This window comes from Antedon mediterranea, chromosome 4 (assembly GCF_964355755.1).
Source record: "Antedon mediterranea chromosome 4, ecAntMedi1.1, whole genome shotgun sequence".
In the NCBI taxonomy this organism is placed as follows: Eukaryota; Metazoa; Echinodermata; class Crinoidea; order Comatulida; family Antedonidae; genus Antedon; species Antedon mediterranea.
Window position 1 is genome coordinate 36,107,599 of NC_092673.1, and position 26,645 is coordinate 36,134,243.

Genomic DNA, 26,645 nt, shown 5'->3' on the forward strand with positions numbered 1-26,645 from the left:
CGCATCCAGCATTTGTCGTATTTGATTGGGACTTTTACCGTTGAGTATAGTTTTTCCGTTGTTGAGTACTTATTTATCGAAGTATTTTGAGCGTTGAGATTGTTCTTAACGAAAAAGTTTACGTTGTTAACGTTTTCTATTCAATGATTTTCTATTGAGCACATTCCGTTTAAAATTTACCATTCGAATACAACAAGTACTCAACGAATCTTTATCGAACGAAAGTTCCCAATCGAATACGACAATTGATGCCATATGGACGATCCCCAAACCAAACCGCGCGCTATTCACTAATAGCTATTCCGTGATTGGTTAAATATCTTCACGGTAGAGGGCCGTCCATACTTGACATACACACGTGCAGCTTACTAAACTAGGCTAGCTACTAGTTACTGTAAATTCACTTACTTCTTCAAGTATACCAAACGTTCTTTGGATTGGTATATCGGCAATTTAAATCTTAGGAAGACACTTATAAAGAAGAGGGAAGGTATGTTTTTTTAAATCAAAATTGAGGAAATCTAGATCTCGGCTAATTCGTACGTTGTTAAAAGAGGTAAGCTCGTGAAATCATATGTATCGTCGCCTTTAGGCTTATTTGTCAGTGTTTTTTAATGCTATCTCAGACGGTATTTAATTATTGTTTTTACGCGTGCTAAGGGCCTATCATTCATAACATTATGACATATTACACTTAAAGATGTGTTGTCCCCAAAAACAAGAAAAATTAATTAAATCAGAATTTGAAGAGGTTATTTTGTAGTTTTAATCAAATCAATCTATTCCGAATAAATGGTTAAATTCAACCAAAAACTCATTGGCTGGCAGCCAATTTGACAATTAAATTACAGTTTTTTCAGGTAAATAATACATTTTTTCGATTCAATTTTTGTCAAAGTGGATCACTTTTATGTGACATTAAAATTGCATATTCAACAACAAAAATAGTTAATGCTTTAATAATAATCAGCTTCTGCATAATCCAAAATCACCTTCGTGAACTCTTAACGAGCGGAAGTTATTTTTCCGAGGTACTGATATTATAATCTCAACAACCAGACCAGAAGCTGTTCTGGCTTAGCCTATATCATTTTAAAAAAAATCATGGCGGACTCGGTAATAAAAACGATCATTTTAATGCTACTGATAACTTTACTCAGTGTTGGAAATGGCCGACATACACATAGACGGAATAAAACTAGAGGCGACCCCAAGAAGAAGAACGTATTAATAATGTTTGTTGACGATGGTGGATTTGAAAGCCCAGTGTACAATAATACAGTCTGCAAAACTCCAAACTTGTCCGCATTTGCTAAGCGTAGCGTTGTATTACGTAGAGCCTATACATCTGTGAGCAGTTGTTCACCAAGTCGCTCTGCTTTACTCACTGGACTACCACAGCATCAGAACGGTATGTACGGATTACATCACTCATTCCATCATTTTGAATCATTTGAAGGAGTCAAAAGTATCCCACTGATTCTAAAGGACCATGGTGTTCGGACGGGCATAATTGGTAAGAAGCATATAGGGCCTGATGACGTTTATAAATTCGATTACGAAAGAACAGACGAACATTACAGTATGTTACAAGTTGCTAGGAACATCACTAACATGAAAATTCTTGTGAATGAATTTCTATCCATGGATGATCGTCCGTTTTTCCTTTATATTGCTTTCAAAGATGTTCACAGATGCGATGCAGGTATTGAAAAATATGGACAATTTTGTGAACGATTTGGAAATGGTAGCCAAGAGACGGGAACTATTCCAGATTGGAAACCAGCATATTACGACCCATTTGACGTCATTGTGCCATACTTTCTACCCGACACATTGGCAACCAGACAAGAAATTTCAGCACAGTATACGTCGGTCAGTAGAATGGACCAAGGGGTCGGACTTTTCCTAAACGAACTAAAATCGTTGGGGTTCCTTGATAACACGTTGGTTATCTACACTGCAGACAATGGTATACCTTTCCCTAACGCAAAAACAAATCTGTACGAAAGCGGCATGGGTGAACCAATGATTATATCATCTCCTATGCACACCGAACGTTGGGGTGAGATTAGTGATGCTATGGCCAGTACTATTGATATTGTACCGACAATACTAGATTGGTTTGGAGTTGACTACCCATCATACCTCCTTAATGGTGTCACTGTGAATCTGAGTGGCAAATCTTTACTTCCAATATTGACTTCTGAACCAACAACGGGAGAGAAGTTTGATGAAGTGTTTTCCAGTCATGATCTACACGAAATAACAATGTACTACCCAATGAGAGTTGTACGCAATCGTCAGTACAGACTAATACATAACCTGAACCACGCCACGTCATATCCGATCGCACTCGACATTTTCATGTCCCCAACATTCCAAGACACGTTAAACCGATCCCATGAAGGAAAGCCAACCAACTGGTTCAAGTCTTTACACCAGTATTACTATCGACCAGAGTGGGAACTGTACGATGTCAACAATGATCCACAAGAATTGACCAACTTGATAGATAACTCGACACTGGCTGACATGGTGAAGAACCTGAAGACCAGCTTACAGGCATGGCTAAAAGAAACCAATGATCCGTGGCAATGCCTACCTAATGGCGTGTTAGTTGGGTCTGAATGTTGGCCTCTTTATAACTGATGGAGCAGCCATGTATCGCACAATAGCACAATTATTACATTCATTGATATTCTAAAATACTACCTCATTTTTTTCTTAACGGCTAAAACAATCCATGACATGTTATGGATACTGGCCTTATTATTATTATTATTGTTATTATTAATGTGAACTTGCAATGGTATATTGGCATGCTTCGTATATTTAGGGCTTACGCCTATTATGTATTATGGTATATTATGTATTTTCATACATTTTCATAATATTATTATAAAGAAACTTTATTTGTATTGTAATAAACACAGTAGCCATGATTTTCTTTTAAGTCATTTAATATTAATAAGCATCAGGGTTGTATAACAGTACGGTAAATGGTTTAAAATTAAAAACAATGTAAATACTACCGTTTTACCATAATGCACGGATGCATGCATGAATGTTGTACCGGTTTACCATAATGCACGGATGCATGAATGTTGTATATAGAAGTACTGTAGTTTGTTGAATGATGTTACTGAACCAATTTCACAAACATATCAGTTACATCGAATATAGTAGACTATTACTCCTTGGTACATTATCTGACCCATTTAAATCGTGAAATTATCGTAAATTATTATTCACGATCGATATCGTGAAACACAGTTACACTAAATGTTAATAATGAGCCACCTGCTATAGTGACTGTCTAATTCACCCCATCATTCTCTTTTTTTTTAACGTCTCTCGATGCCACTGTGCTTGCCAGGTCATTGATCCATCGAGAGCGACATCATTTTTCAGAATGATAACATTCATGTGCTTATTTACATGAAAGAAGTCCAAATGGGTCACTAATGTCATTCTGAAAGGTACAATATGAAACGTACCCGAATTTATTCAGATGATTATACTTGCATATAGATGTTTCGAGTAATGTATAGATAATTACCTGGTGAGGAGGCGCTTCAGTTGACAGACTCGTGAAAGAGAAGTGTTTGGCATAGCGCGAGTACTTGAGAATCGCTGCTAAATTCCCATCCACAACTGTCCGAGTACCAGTCTACAAAAAGAGTGTGTTACGGTAAATCACATCCAACCTAAATAGTCAAACTTTTGATTGAGATTAATTTACATACTGCAAATATAGTACTACTCACCGTGAAAGTAACAGAGTTGTCAAATACTAACTTATCCAGGTGGTCTTCGGTTCCATTAAACTTCACTTCAGATTCCGTCGATTTACCACTGGCTTCTGGCGGTAACTTAAACAGTCGACACGTGATCGACGCATACTGGATATCACCTTTTTATTTAACAATAGAGAGTTTTGTTAAAAAATAGAAATTTTCGTTTGTTTTAAATATTTTTATATTAAAAGCTGAACAGACATACCAACCAGTTCTTTATATTCGGGCTTGTTGACGTTAATTTTACGTATTGCATAAAGTCGTGGACGCGTAAATCCCACTTCTTCGGCAATTTCAAGCAATTGAGACCAGGTGAGTGCTCCAGCCAATCCATCACCTGTAATAAGATTGTAAATCAGTAATTGAAATTAGTACTTTCTTTTATGCTTTACAGAGAAGATAGTTCATTTCATTGTTGATGTAGTCCTAAACTCGATCATATAATGGTCGATAATAAAAATTATCAATTCTCTGAGGCAATCCTATTTGGAACAAATCACAAATTAAACATGTATAAACAATTAATGTCCAGGTTTATCACTCGATCAGTAATTAAATTGTGAACATTTGAATAGAGTTATTAGTACTAATTCATTCTCCCCAGATATTAAATGTAATTTTTATTTCAAACCTACTACTTACCCCAAAGTGATTTGTTTGTCTTCAAGGTGTCTGGAATCGGCTTATTAGCATACATATCGCTAAAAAAGATCTCACCTCCATCTTTTAAAGAAGTGTATGCTTCTTTTAACACTGACCGTTTATCGGGCGATAGGTTTATTACGCAGTTGGACCTATTATATTAACATTTAAAAAATTAATTTTGAGTGAAATGAGTGACGATGTGGTGATCCTATAATTAGTGGGTTAGGATAGGAAATGGGTTATTATTTAATAATAACGAATGATAATGGAGGATCTATGCAGTGACTCGAATCGGACATTATATTGTACAATCGATGCTGTTACTGCCCCACATGTCTGGCAACCTTTAACATATTGTAGACGGATGATAATTGCCAATAAGTAATAGTTTGAACTTACACAATAACGTCAAATTGGTTAGCCTTAATTCCAGATGCAGACAGCTTCTCTATATATCCTTCCTTAAAATCAACATTACTCTCGTTGTATCCGAATGCTTGGCAATGATAGTCGACGTATTTCTTAGCAAAACTTAGCTATATAACATTAAAACATACATTGTGGTTAAGCATTTAGAAGTTTTATAAGTGTGTGTATCGCTTGTATTTTATGCTGGTCGTCATATCATTGTCAGCGATGACCTCATAATTACGAAGACAACATAGTCCATAGACATTGCATTATTAGTTCGTTCAAATTCAACACTAACGTTATAATTTGTTTTTGAATTTTGAATCTGCTGGTGGGGCACTGATTAGAACATTGGACTCTCATTGGTTCCTTCCAACCAACCCAGGTGACAAAAATTAGCACTGGTATTTTTACTGACTCAGACTGGTGTAACACTCACAAACATGAACAGTACTATCAGTGGAGGTCTGCTCTAAACGGTCAATGAAATGGAGATAGGTAGGCAGCACGGTGGTTAGATAGGTACGGTAGGCAGCACGGTGGTTAGATAGGTACGGTAGGCAGCACGGTGGTTAGATAGGTACGGTAGGCAGCACGGTCGTTAGATAGGTACGGTAGGCAGCACGGTCGTTAGATAGGTACGGTAGGCAGCACGGTCGTTAGATAGGTACGGTAGGCAGCACGGTCGTTAGATAGGTACGGTAGGCAGCACGGTCGTTAGAAAGGTACGGTAGGCAGCACGGTCGTTAGATAGGTACGGTAGGCAGCACGGTCGTTAGATAGGTACGGTAGGCAGCACGGTCGTTAGATAGGTACGGTAGGCAGCACGGTCGTTAGATAGGTACGGTAGGCAGCACGGTCGTTAGATAGGTACGGTAGGCAGCACGGTCGTTAGATAGGTACGGTAGGCAGCACGGTCGTTAGATAGGTACGGTAGGCAGCACGTTCGTTAGATAGGTACGGTAGGCAGCACGGTCGTTAGATAGGTACGGTAGGCAGCACGGTCGTTTTAGAAGCTTCGATTTCGACTTTACCCTTAGGCTTGGTTCTCACTAGGACGCACCGCAACGACACAAGCAATTTGACCAATCATGACGTGTAATTGGTCAAATAACTAGTGCGTTGCGCGTCGCGTCCTGATTCCCAAGTGGGAACCAAGCATGTGTGAATTGGAATATAGGCCTTACAAACTGGGTCCTCTTGTAGACTACCTCAAAATTGTGATTATTGTCAAATTACTTGTTTAATTGATAAATGAAGGCTTACCAGTTCGTCGGTCATATCAATACCAGTGACATGACCATTTGGTCCAACCATCTTGCTAAGTAAATAGACATCTCGCCCTGTCCCACATCCCAAGTCAAGCACATGAGCCTCAAGTAGACAAGAAGGCAGAGGTAAACCACATCCAAAATATCTGGTGTAAGAAATTAAGATAAAAATAACTGGTGTAGCTAAACCTGAGGGTATCACTATCAGTATATATTTTGTATGATTTTTTAATTTGTAAAGGGGGTTAAACTGTTTTAACCATTTAAAGAAAAGCATGTTATTTGAAAAAATATTTATACAAAATCTCGGCAGTCTGACGACCGAGGCAGGCCTAAAGTAAAATCGTTTTCAGATTCAATGACGGAATTAAGTACATCGTGTCACGAAAATTGTAATTTAAAGCATAAAATAGTCAAATTGTTTGTCTGACAAACAAAAGTACTGTACAATTTAAATTATAATAAAAAATGCAATAAAAACGAATAAAAAGGTAGACAAAGTACAATATCGCTCACTTTGTCTCTATGAACTACGGTATCTATAAGTTTAACATATTAACTTTTGTAGGAGTGTGTGATTTTTCTTTCTGTTCTCGGTTTTTGAATTGTTGGTAGTTTAGGCCTACATTGACATTGGTTCGGAGCAAGCGAGGAATACTACCGGTACTGTACGGATATATAGGGGGACAATATTAAGCGAAGGTAAATTTAACAATTCTAAAGCTAAATTTATACACACTATACGGTAATTAGACTGGGCCAATTTTACCCAGTGAGGGACGCAGGTCCTGCAATTGATACATTGCTAAATTTATTTTATTTTTTTATTCAATTTACAAGACCTCCACTAACAGGTTGAAATAAAAGAAAAAAGAACACAACTTTTACAATTTGAGATCTAAAAATGGATAAACTATTTTAAAAATATAAATATCATAAACATTTAATGTATTGACATTTTTAGCTAATCTTTGAAATAAACCTTTGTAACGTCACTGGCCCAAAAGTTACATGAATTAAATTCCTTGAGTGAGGGATAGGTAAGCCGTCGCTATTTCCAGATCCCGGGGAAAACTCCCTCTGACAGCCAGACAAATCGGGATACATTTCTCATAGGAACGTAAAATATTAGATGTTCAAAATGTACATGCATTCATGTCCTCATTATAAACGAACTCTTATATATTTAGACGATTAACTTTTCAATAATTAATTAACACGATATTAATACAGTACTTTTAATTTACCTCTTCCAAATCCTAGTATATCTCTTTAAGAAGGTTTATACAGGGACAAAACAATTGCATATTCCAGGCAGAGGTAATATATTATTTCCGAAGTATAGGCCTAGACTGTATTTCTAATCCAAATGAAATAATAATGATAATAATTTATAAATTAATACTTTACTTTACTATATAATTTGAAGGGGTTAAACTATCCCGAGTGAAAGTTTTTTTTTTCAGATTCAGACACCAAATTCACTCCATCGCGTTGACACGTGGGTTGTGGACTTTGGACAAAAGGTTACAGAACAGATCGTCACGAAGAATCTATTTCTATCGACTTCAATCTGTTGATTATCAGTAGTGGGCCCGTCAGTGGGATACTAACGCTATAATTCGTAATTAAACAGCCTGAACATTTAGATTGTTGGCCATGTGCCTACACACCACATACCAAACGTGAACAATGCATGGGTTCAGAGACGAGCAACCCCAATAATGACGTCACAATATAAACTAAAATAAAAAATAATGTAGATGCAGATAGGGTTGTTCAATTTGTGTGGGTTTAGCTTTTTAGGCTATGTCTGATTATTTATATACCAGCACATTACAATAATAATAAGGCCTCAATAATAATACTCTTTTTACCTTTCCTTAATATCTCCATGTACCAAAGAAAGAGCATTTTTTGCGCCCTTCGTCATCATCTGTGTTGCTTTTAGTGAACAAACATCAGATCCAAACCTAATTGATCCTTCAAGAACATTTTTATAATAATCTTGCATGTCATTCCAAGTTTCTGTTGACTTTTTAACACAAGTAGACATGATGAAGAATAATACGATCAAAATATCGAAGATTAGGGTATTTTGTATATAGGCCTAGTCGTCTTTTGTTATACCGGCGGCTTATATACTACTGAGAGTTATTATCAGTTGATACGGTCATCCTCGTACAAATATACGTGCCCGACTACTTACATATAAAAAAAACATAATATACCGTACTATTTAATATTTTAGTCTTAAAAATACATTTTGTATAATGATTAAGTAGGATGGAAGACCTGCATTGGCGATGTATAGTTGTTGTACACTTAAATTTGCATTATATTTATCTTTATAATATTTACATTACATTAAAAATGTTTTACCCCCCCTCATGTCATTCAAGGGTTATATTTATTGCCGACGTCATGCAAGGTCACAGACAGGAAGTGATTAGATTATTTAAACCAAAGTGAGACTATCTTTGTTAAAACTATAAACTGGTGGTACGTAGGCCTACAAAACACAGAAAAAACGTTTAATATTTTAACCAAATTATCTGTGCATGGTCTATGACAGACAATTTAAGTATTTTTTGCTTATTATTTTTGTAGGTAAATCCAGTTTTTGTCAAAGTGAATAACTATGACATTAAATTGGCATATTAAACAAAAATTGAAAAACATCTTTTTTAGGGGGACAAAATCTTTAACGAAATATTCTTCAAAACGTAGTTGTGTAGGTACAGTTCCGATCTCTGCCACAATGTTTTTATAATAATAATAATATTTATTTGGAACAACACTTTTTTAACAGTGGCACACATGCGTAGATGGTGCGTCCATACCAATTACAAAATTCAATACAAAAACAATGAAAAATAAAAACTGAAACGAAAATAAAACATATTTAAATGACATAAAATTTGACTCGACGCTATTACAAAACTTATTTACAAACTAAAACTACACCAATATACAACTACTAATTTTGCAACAGCAATGCCTGGAAAAGAAAACAGGAATAACGTGCTTCCTAGGACATATTGAACCTTAATAGATAGGTCACCAGAAATAAAATTTACCCAAGTATCTACACAATTTATTGCAATAAGTTTATGTTGAAGTGTTTGTAATTCTTATTACAAATAAACAGGAAATGTTTAACATCTTCTTCACCTGACCCACAAACCTTACACTTGTCATTTAGATTATCAATGTTCCACTTATTTGTAATTTTTCCAAGTGGTAAAGTGTTTGAACAAAGTTTAAATTTTAAACTTGAGCCATAAAAATCTGTTTTATCCAGTAGGTAAGGTTCTAGGCTAGGTGACTCTTTTATCAAAGAGTAATTTTACAGGGGGCGCTATTATAATCGAGCGTTCTCATCCCGTGCTCAGATTTTGCTGGTGTGGTTTTTTCGCGGATTCATGCGGCTACTGTACTGCTGCTAGGCTAGTTTGTTACGTACATGGCCGTGTGTATGATCGGGAATATGGAGTGACTTGCAAAGTTAGTCGCTTTACATTTCATGTTGGTTGACTATTTTGTTTAAAGAAGTTTGACGGATAGCTATTGTTTCATAATCGTCGTAATGTTCTGCATATGATATGGAACTCAGCAGATCATGGACAATGGAGACGATTATGAAGCGCTGCCTACCTCCAAGTTTACTACACACTTGCTCGCTGGTGCAATGGCGGGCATGGGAGAACATTGCATAATGTATCCGATTGATTGTGTGAAAGTGAGTTTATAAAACTACTTGTCTTCAATCATGTCTATTTCTGACTATCACAAGGATTGTAAAATTTGTTTGCGCGCACTAAAATAACAATAAAATGTTCCAGTGCAGTTCCTGAGTGATTTTACTTGTGTATTACAATCAGAGCAATGTCGAACTCACGTGGCACACCCGAGCAGGAGCTAGAAGGCTAGAATAGATATATAGATAAGCCTAGGCGAGTCCTAAACATCACACAGCTCAGGCCCATTCCCTACGGCACACCTCTAGGCCTAGTCGTCTCTCACACAGATTGGTGAGGAGTGTCATCGATGGAGTAGCCAATTAGCCTTACTTAGTTATAAATTTAAACTGCTTTATCACTCTGCTTCCTGTAGTGTTATGAGATATAGTTTTATACTGTGATAAAAATTAACTTGCTAGCCCACCTCATCCTAACTAGTTAGAAGAGAAGGCAGTTGTGTGAGGCCTAAGGCTGTAATGTATAATAGTAGAGTAGGGTGGTATTGCTATTTAGAATCCTACTACTAGGCCTAGCTAGTGGCGGTACTATTATATTAATTTTCAGAAATTTTAGAACAATTAAAATAAATAATTTTACTAAAAGACATTTTAATGTAGAATATTATGGAAAATTTGGTTTCCTTATATTTTTTGAATTTTTCAGACTCGGATGCAGAGTGTTCGTACATCACAACAAATGTACCGTAGTGTTTTTGGAACACTAAGAACTATAATACACAATGAAGGGTTCCTGAAGGTTGTACGAGGTCTAAATGTTGTGGCTGTAGGAGCAGGACCTTCGCATGCTCTCTATTTTGCTTGTTACGAACATTTAAAAAAGAAATTAAGTTCAGGAAGACCTGGCCAAAGTCCATTGGTAAATGGTATGTATGCTGTGAATATTTTGGGTTTTTTTATTGAAGAAACAACATTTTTATTTTTTCATTTCTAAAATCATTGTCAGTTAAACTTTAAAACATTTCACTACCTATTAAGTAATAACCAATTAATCAGTGCTGAATTAATTCTTAATACCCTTCTGTCCTTTGTGGGAAAAATGCTTTGTCATTTTAATACACAAGATGGTGTATTTAAACAAGTACTCCAAACTTCATTATTGAATGAGTTTGCATTTTGTATAGAAACATGCTGCAGTTAAGGTTTACCAATTTGTGATTAGCTGAAATATATTCCTTTTAAGTTTTAATATTAATTAACTTGCCCATAGGTCCTTGAGTATAATCCCACCCCTGTACATGAAATTTGTTGGAATATATCCGGGAATCCTCTGTACATAAACCAAGGCTTAATACTGTCCAAATGTAAATATTGTGTTATGTAAAGGTGCTCTGGTAAGGTCAGGGGTCGAATTATACATGAAGATCTACGGTAATTATAAAGGATTTACCAGGCTAGTACTTTAATTAGTTACAAATATATTGTCCCCCTAAACATTTTTGTTTTCAATAAATATTCCATTTTAATGTAACATAATAGTTATTCACTTTGACCAAAAACTGAATATAAAAATTATTATTATTTACCTGAAAAAATGTAATTTAAAGCAAAAAAAATACTTAAATTATCTGTTTAGACAATGGTTTTTGGTTAAAATTAAATGTTTCCTTTGTCTTTTTCCAAGTGAAATAATTTTTTTTTTTACAGAAGTGAATACATTATAACAGCCAAATAGCCTATTTAAAGTCTGATTTAATTAATCTTCATTTTTCATGTTTTTGGGAGAAGTTGCATCTTGATAACAATAATGTCACATGTTTTTATTCAAATGTCGTTTTTTTTTTACATTTCTTAAGTATAGGGTCTGTAATTTCATGTTGTAAGTATACAATAAAAGCAAACTAATTACTGTTACATTTATTAATAAGTGTAAAACCATGATTACAAATTTATACTGTTGTAATTAATAATAAAAATCCTAATATAATAAGTTTATAATTTAATAACTGAAATTATTTACTAAACTAATTATTGAACTTTTTTGTAAAGTACCATTATATTTTAAAGCAAAAAGTAGAGTGCATGTTCTTATCTTCACAGCTGTCATAAGATTTTTTTCCAAATGCGAGAACATTTTTTTTATATACATACACAAAAGCCGAACATGCAATTTGAACTAATAATTTCCACCATACATTAAATATCAGTGTTATTGATGGCACATGATGCATAATTAACCAGTCAAAATACTACAATACACTGTTATAATAAAGAATATTTATTGACCATTTTCTACTAGTTAATTATCAGTAGTTATTTATTTACTGTTGAATGAATTAACAAACAAATTCTGCTGTTTTTTTTTCCGTTTGTTTCAGCTATTGCTGGGAGTATTGCAACTTTGGTGCATGATGCAGCGATGAATCCAGTCGATGGTAAAAAGTTTTAGTTTTTGGCAGTAAAAGCAGACATTTTTATAACCGGTGGTCATCATCTCAAATGATCTGGGCGTTGCTTAAATAATCTGGGCACTGCTTAAATGATCTGGGTTTTGCTCAAATGATCTGGATGTTGCTCAAATGATCTGGGCACAGCTCAAATGATCTGGGCACTGCTTAAATGATCTGGGCACTGCTCAAATGATCTGGGCGCTGCTCAAATGATCTGGGCGCCGCTCAAATGATCTGGACGCTGCTCAAATGATCTGGGCGCTGCTCAAACAATCTGGGCACCGCTCAAACGATCTGGCCACCGCTCAAATGATCTGGGAACCGCTCAAATGATCTGGGAACTGCTCAAATGATCTGGGAACCGCTCAAATGATCTGGGCGCTGCTCAAATGATCTGGGCGCTGCTCAAATGATCTGGGCGCTGCTCAAATGATCTGGGCGCTGCTCAAATGATCTTGGCGCTGCGAAAGCGATCTGGGCGCCGCTCAAACGATCTGGGTGCTGCTCAAATGATTGAGGATATCTTTGGATATCCACAACCTTTATAAAAGAAAATGTGTTTATTTTGGTTTACAGTACAGAATGTAATTAAAAGTTAATAACCTCATTCTTTGTTTTCAGTTATAAAGCAAAGATTACAGATGTACCAGAGTCCATACAAGAGTGGAATTGACTGTATGAGGACTGTTTGGCATAGTGAAGGCAGTCTAGCTTTCTATCGTAGTTACACTACACAATTGACAATGAACATCCCATTTCAAGTCATACATTTTGTGACGTACGAAATAGGACAAGAAATGCTGAATCCCACACGGAAGTACAATCCCAAAACACATGTTATTTCTGGCGGGTGTGCTGGTGCAATAGCTGCTGCGGCAACTACACCACTTGATGTGTGTAAGACTATGCTTAACACACAAGAGAGTTTAATTTTAAATAATAAAAACGGCACAAGTGTCGCAATTACTGGTATGATTAATGGGATGAGGACACTTTATATGAAAGAAGGTCTTTCAGGATTTTTCAAAGGCTTGCGAGCTAGAGTAATCTTCCAAATACCAGCGACGGCAATTTCCTGGTCAGTTTATGAATTCTTTAAATTTATGCTAACAAACCAAGTGAATACGACGGACAGTAATAATGGAAACGGGTTAGCAATGGCTAGTAGTAAATTATCATTAAAAGGAGACCAGCAGTGATTCTGAAGATTTCTACACTTTAATAATAAGATACTATTTTGTGTAAAGACACGTTTAGAGAGTTCAGCACTTTCTGCTGTACAACTTGTTACAATGGTATAGTTTACTGTGGGCATGCTTCAAGGCAGCTTGACCTCCAATAGATGATGTGTAGCATGTTACAATGGGATAGTTTATTGTGGGCATGCTTCAAGGCAGCTTGACCTCTAATAGATGATGTGTAGCATGTTACAATGGTATAGTTTATTGTGGGCATGCTTCAAGGCAGCTTGACCTCCAATAGATGATGTGTAGCATGTATAACATAGAAGAATAGAATACACACTATTTTACCAATGAACAAAGTAGTGCCTTGCAATAACCACAAATCATTAGTTTATGTAATACAGTAGTCAACACTATTTCATACTTTTTAAACATAGAGTACTGTTCTACTGGTTTGTATACAGCACTGTAGGTAGTCATTCACAATAAATCATGTTTTTGCTTCCAAATTGAAGATGTTTTAACATGGGGTTCTTACTGAAAATTATTGTGGATAGGTCATTAGTTTTGTTATTGTATTCTGATGCCTTTATCAACAATGGGAAAGTAATCTATCATATGTGGCCTAGCTTTATTGTGTGAGATTAACATTATTGTTTTCCTTTCATTTGGCAATCTAACTAACTTGAACAAATATGTTTTTGTTTTTCCCCCAAAAAACAACTGAAAATGAAATAATAGTGTAATATGGATTTGTGTTGCATTATTCAACTCACAAATTTGCATAATGTTCTTGCATGTAATGTCAAGATATGAGGAATAATATAATTTAGTTTTGTGTATACTTTTCAGAAGCACACCAAATTAGCAAATTGTAAGCAGATTAATAAGTTTTGTTGAATAACATTTACAGTATTCGTGACTGGTGTATTTGCACCTTCACTAAACTAAGATTTTATGTTGCTTGGCTGCAGTGTTACTATTTTGTACATTGATTGTGCAATTAACAAAAGATATTACTGTTTGAAGTAAACTTATTTTGTTGTACATTAAAATGCAGTAAATATGTACTGAAAACTTGTGTTGGTTTAGCAAGGTTGAAACAGATAGATGAGGTTTCCCTATCAAAATGTTGCTAACATGAACACTACTACTTGGTTGGTTTAGCAAGGTTGAAACAGATAGATGAGGTTTCCCTATCAAAATGTTGCTAACATGAACACTACTACTTGGTTGGTTTAGCAAGGTTGAAACAGATAGATGAGGTTTCCCTATCAAAATGTTGCTAACATGAACACTACTACTTGGTTGGTTCGTAAAGTTACATTTAATGTGTACATACTGTACAAGAAAAAAAGCATAGGCCTGTAGTTTAACTTTCATCGCACAAATGTATGTTTACCAACAATAGTACAAATTATAAGAAATATATATATATTGTTGGTGGTGGTATATAATGGAATTTTTAAATAATTATAATAGTAGTCATTGATTTAGAATGTAGAAAATATTTTATTAAGATTGCAAATTGTATAACATTGATATTAAGAGTACTATTTAGTATACAGTCCCTACTAAACAATATCCTATTTTGTGACAAGCATGTAATATTCTTTTCTTTTAGGATCCTTTTTATAAAAAAAGACTGAAGTGACCAGTGTATTGTGTGATTACTATCTAACATGTGCAGATTAGTTTATCATTTTAACATTTACTTTCAAAAATGGTTTTTTTCTCACTATAATATAATGATATGCGATTTAAATATAATCTAGTATCATTGATGATTGGAAACATTGATAAAATGTTGATTAAAAAAGAGTTGATTACAAAAATAATAATTTTAAATTGTCATGATTACACTGTACATTTGCAATAAAATATTGATGTTACTAAACTTTACACATATTGTTTACATATAACATGAGTTATGACTTTTATCTTGGTAGCAGTTTATAATAATTCTTCTTGTCTTTATAAGGATTTTGGCATTGCTGCTAGTCTATGCTTTACTCAAGTCCTTATTTAGTGTAAATAGTTCTTCTCCTTGCTTTATAGCGTAATCAATGCCTTCACATATTTCCTGCCATTTCTTTGGCACAAACTCCAATCCATAATAAGCTCCACCAATAGCACCGGCCATTGTTGCTATTGTATCTGTATCTCCATCCATTGTAATGGCGTAAAGTATGGTACGCACAAGGCCATTATCTGTTGGAATACTTTCAATGTGTTTAACTGATCGCAAGAAACAGAAGATTGCTGTAACTACAGATTGATGTGCTGCTATGCCATTGCCTGTAAAAATATGAAATTAAACTTTACATATTTCTCATTCTATACACCATCAACAGTGTATGACATCCTTTCCCTTTAGAATATTACATACCAAGTTGTTCAACCACTTTTTATTTTAAACTTTACATATTTCTCATTCTATACACCATAAACAGTGTATGACATCCTTTAGAATATTACATACCAAGTTGTTCAACCACCTCTTTATTTTCTACATTATTCCTTTTCAAAAATTCTTTTACAATTTTCAACTTGTTTGCATATACTGCTTCCTCAGAAACACGCTCATCAAATCTATTTTAAAAACAATAGAAAATAATGCAATCAGTAATTTTAGACATAAAGATAATATTTTATTTAATAATTTATTTTACTGAAGTAGAACAGAAGTAATAATTATACCTTGATTTTGTAGCTTCGCTGACTTCTTCTGCTCCTCCTTCAACATGTTTCATTATATCAATTAATCCATCAACAAGTTTATCTGTATCGATATCCGTTCCATTGTCAATGTGAAGCACATTGTGGATTGCACAGCATAGTAACAATGCACCATTATATCCTAAGCTGTTAGAATGTGTTAAACGGGCAGAGTCAACAGCAACCTATGTAGTAGATCATTTGTTAAAATTATTGAACCTTTTTTGCCACTTGACAGTATCGCCATTTTAAATATGAAATGTGGAATCATGTTTAGTTTGAATTCTTGTTGATCAAAGCATATTGATCGAAACATCGAGAAACTCAACAGTTATTTTCAGAACTAATACACGTGGTGTACCGCAAACTTTATATCAACAATTTTGAAAATCCACAAAGTTGGTCATTGAACCTACCTGTTTCATAGTTTCAAAGTTATTGTAGAAAGCAAGAGCAACTGGTGCTACTCTCATTGCTCCACCATTCCCATAAGATCCACTCCCATTAAATTGTGTTGTTGCTGGATGATAAATATTGGTTAATGCAGGGTCCGCTAATCTTTGAAATATATCTGTTACATTTGCTCCATACCCTCTCCAGTTCTCCTTTACGTATTCATCATTGAATCTGCAATTTTGATTAGGAAATTCAAAATGATATATGCAGCACAGAAATTGAATGGAACAATAAATATGAAACATAATAATTATAATGTTGAATAGATTGTGCTACCTTTTAGCCATATCCCGTGCATTAAACTTGCATGTACTCTCTATGAGGGACTGAGCAACTGACCTGGCCATAGCTGTATCATCTGTAAACTTTAGTTTCTCTGTAAATGCAGAAAAAACACACTCACAAATGCTGGACACATAGATATATCAGTACCATAATGCAGGAGTGCAAGTATACAATTTATTAGGTTCAATTTAATGGTTTATTATTATAGAAGTGATTGTTGTTGTTCACTCACAGTATTATTTACTTATTCTATTATGTTCATTTTATATGTATGAACCCTAACCCTAACCCTAACCCACTGAAGTGGATTTTCTATTTTATGTATGAACTGCCCACTGAAGTGGATTTTCTATTTTTACAATTCAACTTAAAGATGAGAAGGATGCATGAATCATTTGGAACGTACTAGAATCAAAACTCAACTCCTCTTCAAACTTGATAACCTTGTTGACACTTTCAACACCACATACTTCAAACGGAGCACCAAGGCAGTCGCCAGCAACTGCAGCTGCCAAACAACCCTGAAAGCGAGCCTTTAACTTGTGTCCCCATGCTGCAGTTGCAGACATCCCAAACCACCTCACCAAATTCAGCTTAAAAAATTTCTTTAAAAAACAAAGAAGATGCAACAAACTGTTAATTCAAACAAACAATAGATTTACTACTACACACACTACAGCAAATATACTTATGACATGCAGCCTGAGTTATGATATTATATAATAACAAAAACTGACAGAATATATCACCAGGCTAGGGCCTATAATTAGGTTAGTACTACACTAGTACTGTCTGTAGTACTACTAGATAATAAGTAGTAGAGTTCAGTAGGTAGTACTTAGTAGTGGTGGTAGTAGGCCTTACTAGCTAGGCCACCTCTCTAGCTAGGCTAATCCAAATTTTCATTAGAATTCAAATTTTCTAAAATATTTTTTAGAATATTCCTCCAATTAAATATTCCTCTCTTGGTTGGTAGAAAAATGATTAGTGTTTAAATATGCCTAGTTGTCCTACTATAAGTGTATTTGTGAAAGATATCAGAATGAGCAATCCGGGGTTTTCCCTTGCAACAGTAATTTTGTTCCGTGCGGTAGGGCGCCGTATACGTCGGGATGATTTGTGACGGTCACTAGTTTGATCCCGAGTTTGATAAAAAAGTGCGATATGCCCAAATATGGTCGTGATATGACATCATCATGTCCCTATATGGCACATAACATTTTTTGTCACGTAATTGATAGCGTAGACAGAGCTATAGCCTGGTGGGCCACCGGTAGGGTTCTCATGATTATCAAGTACATGCTAACATCATGTTTTAAATGCTATTTGGATCATGATTTTTTAAATCGTTCAATATGCAATTATTTAGTAAAAAAATGACAAATAGACAGTTCTTCGCATCAACTGCCTGGCGTATTGTTGTTAGGATAGTTCATTAATATTGCAATAGTCAACTTTTTTCTAATAGAAAAAATAAATATTACAGGTAGTTGAATTTGACATTGTATAACATGTATTTTATAGTAATTTATATCATAAATATTACTTGACCGGGCGTAGATTAATATGCGGCAATGGCAAAGAATCTGTACTTTTTATTGTTTTAAACATTGTATTTCAAACTGCACGTGTATTAACAAAGAATTTCTATTTTTATATAAATTAGACCAATGAAAGATTAATTGAATACTAAGCCATGCTTGGTAACATGGATGATTTTTGCTGTAAACATTTCTTTGTGAACTAATTTTATTTTAGTTATTTTATTTTATTCAATCGAAACCAACAGCAATAATTACCGCCGCTAACAGGTTGATACAAACAAAGCCAGGACTCAGCACCTTGGTTGGTCCTAACATGGTGGTAAAATAATTTTTCTATTTTCAATTTTTTAATGCACACTAGTATGTTATTAGATATTTTTCATGAGATGTTATATAATTGCAAAATATACTATCATTCTATTTAAATCAATGACTGTTAAGCACCTTGGTTGGTACATCCGCTAGGGCGGGCAGGCACCCATGCTCTAAAAAGTACACAGAGAGACTTTCCAATGCAAAAATCGCGTGACGTGTGTACAGTGAGTGGTGGCAGCAGATTAGCAGCAGCAGCACCCATGTGTTAATACACGTTGTGTGAACACTTTTTTCCTTCAAAATGCAACATGACGATGTAAGTATTTCTTTATTTGGGATCTTCATTTAAACATTGATTTCAATATTAGTTTAATTTCTAATTTCTTATAATATCACTATCTAGGCATCTAGAATTTAAATTCTAGGCTAGGCTAGGCCTAGTCCTCGGAGGACTAGAAGTCCGTCCTTCCTTGTGTAGGATTAGGAACTAGGGAGCCTGACCCTGGGTCGATTCGTCCCAGGAACAATTCAACCCGGCAATATTATTGTATGTTATTAGCCTATAGTAGTAGGTAAATTAATTTTATACACAACAACTTCAAACACTTTCTCTTGACTTAGATTTATTTGCATTTTAAATCACAAATTGCATTTATGATTTAATTAAAAACAAAGAAAAGTGGCTAACCACCGAAATGAGCCAGTTTCATTAAAACTTTACCAAAACTGTATCCAATTTAGTTTTAGATTGTCTTTTTCTGGTTCAGTTAGCCAGACAATAATTATGTTGTATGAATAAAAATGAAATGAATTCATTATTTTTTTTTAAAATAATTACTGTTGTCTTGTCACAGGTCATATGGAGTATTATTAACACCACATTCTGCTCATACAAAGTGAATTCGAAAACAACACAGTTTTGCCGTAATGAGTATAACTTAACAGGTTTATGTAACCGATCAGCCTGCCCTCTTGCTAACAGTCAATATGCAACAATCCGTGAAGAAAACGGTTAGTTTAGTAGATTATACACTTTCAGTTTTGCCGTAATGAGTATAACTTAACAGGTTTATGTAACCGATCAGCCTGCCCTCTTGCTAACAGTCAATATGCAACAATCCGTGAAGAAAACGGTTAGTTTAGTAGATTATACACTTTCAGTTTTGCCGTAATGAGTATAACTTAACAGGTTTATGTAATCGATCAGCCTGCCCTGTTGCTAACAGTCAATATGCAACAATCCGTGAAGAAAACGGTTAGTTTAGTAGATTATACACTTTCAGTTTTGCCGTAATGAGTATAACTTAACAGGTTTATGTAACCGATCAGCCTGCCCTCTTGCTAACAGTCAATATGCAACAATCCGTGAAGAAAACGGTTAGTTTAGTAGATTATACACTTTCAGTTTTGCCGTAATGAGTATAACTTAACAGGTTTATGTAATCGATCAGCCTGCCCTGTTGCTAACAGTCAATATGCAACAATCCGTGAAGAAAACGGTTAGTTTAGTAGATTATACACTTTCAGTTTTGCCGTAATGAGTATAACTTAACAGGTTTATGTAACCGATCAGCCTGCCCTCTTGCTAACAGTCAATATGCAACAATCCGTGAAGAAAACGGTTAGTTTAGTAGATTATACACTTTCAGTTTTGCTGTAATGAGTATAACTTAACAGGTTTATGTAATCGATCAGCCTGCCCTGTTGCTAACAGTCAATATGCAACAATCCGTGAAGAAAACGGTTAGTTTAGTAGATTATACACTTTCGTAGTTACAATGTAAAGAGCAAGAAGTATTTAGGTGCTTTAATAATAATACTGTAATAATGACATTATATGTTTTATGTTGATAGGTGTTTGACATTATATGGATTATATGTTTTATGTTGATAGGTGTTTGACATTATATGGATTATATGTTTTATGTTGATAGGTGTTTGACATTATATGGATTATATGTTTTATGTTGATAGGTGTTTGACATTATATGCATTATATGTTTTATGTTGATAGGTGTTTGACATTATATGGATTATATGTTTTATGTTGATAGGTGTTTGACATTATATGCATTATATGTTTTATGTTGATAGGTGTTTGACATTATATGGATTATATGTTTTATGTTGATAGGTGTTTGACATTATATGGATTATATGTTTTATGTTGATAGGTGTTTGACATTATATGGATTATATGTTTTATGTTGATAGGTGTTTGACATTATATGGATTATATGTTTTATGTTGATAGGTGTTTGACATTATATGGATTATATGTTTTATGTTGATAGGTGTTTGACATTATATGGATTATATGTTTTATGTTGATAGGTGTTTGACATTATATGCATTATATGTTTTATGTTGATAGGTGTTTGACATTATATGGATTATATGTTTTATGTTGATAGGTGTTTGACATTATATGGATTATATGTTTTATGTTGATAGGTGTTTGACATTATATGGATTATATGTTTTATGTTGATAGGTGTTTGACATTATATGGATTATATGTTTTATGTTGATAGGTGTTTGACATTATATGGATTATATGTTTTATGTTGATAGGTGTTTGACATTATATGGATTATATGTTTTATGTTGATAGGTGTTTGACATTATATGGATTATATGTTTTATGTTGATAGGTGTTTGACATTATATGGATTATATGTTTTATGTTGATAGGTGTTTGACATTATATGGATTATATGTTTTATGTTGATATGTGTTTGACATTATATGGATTATATGTTTTATGTTGATAGGTGTTTGACATTATATGGATTATATGTTTTATGTTGATAGGTGTTTGACATTATATGGATTATATGTTTTATGTTGATAGGTGTTTGACATTATATGGATTATATGTTTTATGTTGATAGGTGTTTGACATTATATGGATTATATGTTTTATGTTGATAGGTGTTTGACATTATATGGATTATATGTTTTATGTTGATAGGTGTTTGACATTATATGGATTATATGTTTTATGTTGATATGTGTTTGACATTATATGGATTATATGTTTTATGTTGATAGGTGTTTGACATTATATGGATTATATGTTTTATGTTGATAGGTGTTTGACATTATATGGATTATATGTTTTATGTTGATAGGTGTTTGACATTATATGCATTATATGTTTTATGTTGATAGGTGTTTGACATTATATGGATTATATGTTTTATGTTGATAGGTGTTTGACATTATATGGATTATATGTTTTATGTTGATAGGTGTTTGACATTATATGCATTATATGTTTTATGTTGATAGGTGTTTGACATTATATGGATTATATGTTTTATGTTGATAGGTGTTTGACATTATATGGATTATATGTTTTATGTTGATAGGTGTTTGACATTATATGGATTATATGTTTTATGTTGATAGGTGTTTGACATTATATGGATTATATGTTTTATGTTGATAGGTGTTTGACATTATATGGATTATATGTTTTATGTTGATAGGTGTTTGACATTATATGGATTATATGTTTTATGTTGATAGGTGTTTGACATTATATGCATTATATGTTTTATGTTGATAGGTGTTTGACATTATATGGATTATATGTTTTATGTTGATAGGTGTTTGACATTATATGGATTATATGTTTTATGTTGATAGGTGTTTGACATTATATGGATTATATGTTTTATGTTGATAGGTGTTTGACATTATATGGATTATATGTTTTATGTTGATAGGTGTTTGACATTATATGGATTATATGTTTTATGTTGATAGGTGTTTGACATTATATGGATTATATGTTTTATGTTGATAGGTGTTTGACATTATATGGATTATATGTTTTATGTTGATAGGTGTTTGACATTATATGGATTATATGTTTTATGTTGATAGGTGTTTGACATTATATGGATTATATGTTTTATGTTGATATGTGTTTGACATTATATGGATTATATGTTTTATGTTGATAGGTGTTTGACATTATATGGATTATATGTTTTATGTTGATAGGTGTTTGACATTATATGGATTATATGTTTTATGTTGATAGGTGTTTGACATTATATGGATTATATGTTTTATGTTGATAGGTGTTTGACATTATATGGATTATATGTTTTATGTTGATAGGTGTTTGACATTATATGGATTATATGTTTTATGTTGATAGGTGTTTGACATTATATGGATTATATGTTTTATGTTGATAGGTGTTTGACATTATATGGATTATATGTTTTATGTTGATAGGTGTTTGACATTATATGGATTATATGTTTTATGTTGATAGGTGTTTGACATTATATGGATTATATGTTTTATGTTGATATGTGTTTGACATTATATGGATTATATGTTTTATGTTGATAGGTGTTTGACATTATATGGATTATATGTTTTATGTTGATAGGTGTTTGACATTATATGGATTATATGTTTTATGTTGATAGGTGTTTGACATTATATGGATTATATGTTTTATGTTGATATGTGTTTGACATTATAATGACATTATATGTTTTATGTTGATAGGTGTTTGACATTATATGGATTATATGTTTTATGTTGATAGGTGTTTGACATTATATGGATTATATGTTTTATGTTGATAGGTGTTTGACATTATATGGATTATATGTTTTATGTTGATAGGTGTTTGACATTATATGGATTATATGTTTTATGTTGATAGGTGTTTGACATTATATGGATTATATGTTTTATGTTGATAGGTGTTTGACATTATATGGATTATATGTTTTATGTTGATAGGTGTTTGACATTATATGGATTATATGTTTTATGTTGATAGGTGTTTGACATTATATGGATTATATGTTTTATGTTGATAGGTGTTTGACATATGGATTATATGTTTTATGTTGATAGGTGTTTGACATTATATGGATTATATGTTTTATGTTGATAGGTGTTTGACATTATATGGATTATATGTTTTATGTTGATAGGTGTTTGACATTATATGGATTATATGTTTTATGTTGATAGGTGTTTGACATTATATGGATTATATGTTTTATGTTGATAGGTGTTTGACATTATATGCATTATATGTTTTATGTTGATAGGTGTTTGACATTATATGGATTATATGTTTTATGTTGATAGGTGTTTGACATTATATGGATTATATGTTTTATGTTGATAGGTGTTTGACATTATATGGATTATATGTTTTATGTTGATAGGTGTTTGACATTATATGGATTATATGTTTTATGTTGATAGGTGTTTGACATTATATGGATTATATGTTTTATGTTGATAGGTGTTTGACATTATATGGATTATATGTTTTATGTTGATAGGTGTTTGACATTATATGCATTATATGTTTTATGTTGATAGGTGTTTGACATTATATGGATTATATGTTTTATGTTGATAGGTGTTTGACATTATATGCATTATATGTTTTATGTTGATAGGTGTTTGACATTATATGGATTATATGTTTTATGTTGATAGGTGTTTGACATTATATGGATTATATGTTTTATGTTGATAGGTGTTTGACATTATATGGATTATATGTTTTATGTTGATAGGTGTTTGACATTATATGGATTATATGTTTTATGTTGATAGGTGTTTGACATTATATGGATTATATGTTTTATGTTGATAGGTGTTTGACATTATATGGATTATATGTTTTATGTTGATAGGTGTTTGACATTATATGGATTATATGTTTTATGTTGATAGGTGTTTGACATTATATGGATTATATGTTTTATGTTGATAGGTGTTTGACATTATATGCATTATATGTTTTATGTTGATAGGTGTTTGACATTATATGCATTATATGTTTTATGTTGATAGGTGTTTGACATTATATGGATTATATGTTTTATGTTGATAGGTGTTTGACATTATATGGATTATATGTTTTATGTTGATAGGTGTTTGACATTATATGGATTATATGTTTTATGTTGATAGGTGTTTGACATTATATGGATTATATGTTTTATGTTGATATGTGTTTGACATTATATGGATTATATGTTTTATGTTGATAGGTGTTTGACATTATATGGATTATATGTTTTATGTTGATAGGTGTTTGACATTATATGGATTATATGTTTTATGTTGATAGGTGTTTGACATTATATGGATTATATGTTTTATGTTGATAGGTGTTTGACATTATATGCATTATATGTTTTATGTTGATAGGTGTTTGCTTTTTGTACATGAAAACAATAGAGAGAGCAGCATTTCCATCAAAGTTATGGGAAAAGGTTAAGTTATCAAAGAATTATGAGAAGGCCTTACAACAAATAGATGATCAGCTACGATACTGGCCAAATTTCATCAAACACAAGTGTAAACAGCGTTTTACGAAAATCACACAATACTTGATACGTATGAGAAAACTTGTTTTAAAAAGACAGTAAGTTAAAATTGGATCAAACTGAACAGAAAATGATGTGCAAATTTCAATGGTATAATAGCAAAAAATTAGAATTAGTAACAACATGTAATAATATATATGATAAATAACATTTAGGTTGTCTATAAAGCTAAATATAGTCAGCCCAATTAAAACCAAGCATGTACTGTAGTCCATATCATAATATAATACATTTTGTCGAGTTCACATGATTTCAGATATTTTGATATTTTTACAGGAGAAAACTTGTTCCAATAAGCCGTAAAGTAGAAAGACGAGAGGAACGTAGGGAACAAAAGGCTTTGGTTGCAGCACAGCTTGATAATGCTATTGAGAAAGAGCTCTTGGAACGACTTAAAAAAGGAACTGTGAGTATTATTGTTCCGTGTGTAGGCCTGCTTTTTATATTTCACATAGAACACCATGTATATGTGTGACTGGTCTTTTTTTGCAGTATGGCGATATATACAATTTCCCAGCACATGCATTTGATAAGGCGTTAGATGCTCAGGAAGAAGATGAAAGTGAAGTGGAAGGAGAACAAGAAGAAGAATATGAGGAAGAGGTAATGTCATTTAATCGCCTTTCTTGGATCTTTACACCTGAATATATGTTTGATAGTGTTAAGAAATTAGAAAAGTTGAGTTGGATTAACATTGATAAAAATGCTTGTTACTTTAGGAACCTGAAGTAGAATATGTGGCAGAAGGTGACTTTGAAGAAAGTGATTTAAGTGACTTTGAGGTGAGTTGGAACACATGATATAATAATAATCATTTTATTATTAATTTGTTATGTAAGTAGATGCAGATGCATTTGGTATTTAAAAGTATATTCAATTTGTGCATAAATCAATATTTGTATTTTTTTGCAGGAGATGGACAAACTCCACAACATAAGCGATGATAATTCAAGTAGTTCAGATGAAGAGCAAAAGAAAAGTGTGAAAAAAATGTTCAAAAAGAAAAGACCACGAGTTGAAATAGAATATGAAAAAGAACTTGATCAGCCATCAACATCAAAACTAACTCTAAAATCATGAACATTTATTAAATACTGTAGTTGATATTAGTTAATACAATGGCATCGATTGTGAGTATTTTGAGTGTTCCAACTTCCATGTTCATAAACCAATCTGTATTGTGAAAATCAATGTAATCTAAGTCTAATTTCTTTAGTCCAGACCCTTTTCTTTTGTTGAAATTACTCCCATTTGACCATGAATCTTAATTTTTCAATAAAATAATTTAAGTACAGCATTACACATGTTGCATACCATAATTAAAGTTAGCAGGATGGGGACGAAAGCAAAGATGAATTGTTCATATAATTGTAGCTTTTCTCGTAAAGATCTTATCAAGGCTGATTGACAAGTCTGACTTATCTTTTTTGATATTAAAAAACAAAGTAGTGTACTGTATTTGCTACCGCCCTCT

General features: G+C 33.0%; 4 protein-coding genes and 1 pseudogene across 7 annotated transcripts; 3 read left to right on the forward strand and 2 right to left on the reverse strand.

Moving 5' to 3' along the window:
- Positions 1 to 430: 430 nt before the first annotated feature.
- Positions 431 to 14,954, forward strand: LOC140047468 (mitoferrin-1-like). 2 transcript variants are annotated; one of them, XM_072092511.1, is made up of 4 exons: positions 431 to 490; positions 10,534 to 10,753; positions 12,206 to 12,262; positions 12,899 to 14,954. In XM_072092511.1, exons 2-4 carry the CDS (start codon positions 10,540 to 10,542, stop codon positions 13,474 to 13,476), a joined length of 849 nt encoding a protein of 282 aa, XP_071948612.1. In that variant the 5' UTR covers positions 431 to 490; positions 10,534 to 10,539; the 3' UTR covers positions 13,477 to 14,954. The 2 variants fall into 2 exon arrangements, with proteins under 2 accessions (XP_071948612.1, XP_071948611.1); XM_072092510.1 differs by lacking the exon at positions 431 to 490 and adding an exon at positions 9,471 to 9,869.
- LOC140047464 (N-sulphoglucosamine sulphohydrolase pseudogene) lies at positions 1,157 to 2,949 on the forward strand (annotated as a pseudogene).
- On the reverse strand, positions 2,973 to 8,300 carry LOC140047466 (arsenite methyltransferase-like). The gene is made up of 8 exons (XM_072092505.1): positions 8,005 to 8,300; positions 6,123 to 6,273; positions 4,845 to 4,981; positions 4,443 to 4,594; positions 4,006 to 4,137; positions 3,771 to 3,916; positions 3,563 to 3,673; positions 2,973 to 3,475 (listed from the first exon to the last, which is right to left on the reverse strand). Exons 1-8 carry the CDS (start codon positions 8,181 to 8,183, stop codon positions 3,434 to 3,436), a joined length of 1,050 nt encoding a protein of 349 aa, XP_071948606.1. The 5' UTR covers positions 8,184 to 8,300; the 3' UTR covers positions 2,973 to 3,433.
- A 355-nt stretch (positions 14,955 to 15,309) lies between the features above and the next one.
- LOC140047467 (ADP-ribosylhydrolase ARH3-like) lies at positions 15,310 to 17,995 on the reverse strand. Of its 3 annotated transcripts, none has more exons than XM_072092506.1 (7): positions 17,935 to 17,995; positions 17,327 to 17,525; positions 16,912 to 17,011; positions 16,596 to 16,806; positions 16,162 to 16,364; positions 15,944 to 16,053; positions 15,310 to 15,759 (listed from the first exon to the last, which is right to left on the reverse strand). In XM_072092506.1, exons 2-7 carry the CDS (start codon positions 17,487 to 17,489, stop codon positions 15,464 to 15,466), a joined length of 1,083 nt encoding a protein of 360 aa, XP_071948607.1. In that variant the 5' UTR covers positions 17,490 to 17,525; positions 17,935 to 17,995; the 3' UTR covers positions 15,310 to 15,463. The 3 variants fall into 3 exon arrangements, with proteins under 3 accessions (XP_071948607.1, XP_071948608.1, XP_071948610.1); XM_072092507.1 differs by lacking the exon at positions 17,935 to 17,995 and adding an exon at positions 17,759 to 17,877; XM_072092509.1 differs by lacking the exon at positions 17,935 to 17,995 and adding an exon at positions 17,785 to 17,803.
- A 997-nt stretch (positions 17,996 to 18,992) lies between these two features.
- Positions 18,993 to 26,548, forward strand: LOC140046480 (protein MAK16 homolog B-like). Its single transcript, XM_072091134.1, has 7 exons — positions 18,993 to 19,095; positions 19,634 to 19,790; positions 24,993 to 25,209; positions 25,448 to 25,577; positions 25,664 to 25,774; positions 25,891 to 25,953; positions 26,084 to 26,548. The coding sequence occupies exons 1-7, from the start codon at positions 19,081 to 19,083 to the stop codon at positions 26,249 to 26,251; spliced, it is 861 nt and encodes a 286-aa protein (XP_071947235.1). The 5' UTR covers positions 18,993 to 19,080; the 3' UTR covers positions 26,252 to 26,548.
- Positions 26,549 to 26,645: the final 97 nt, after the last annotated feature.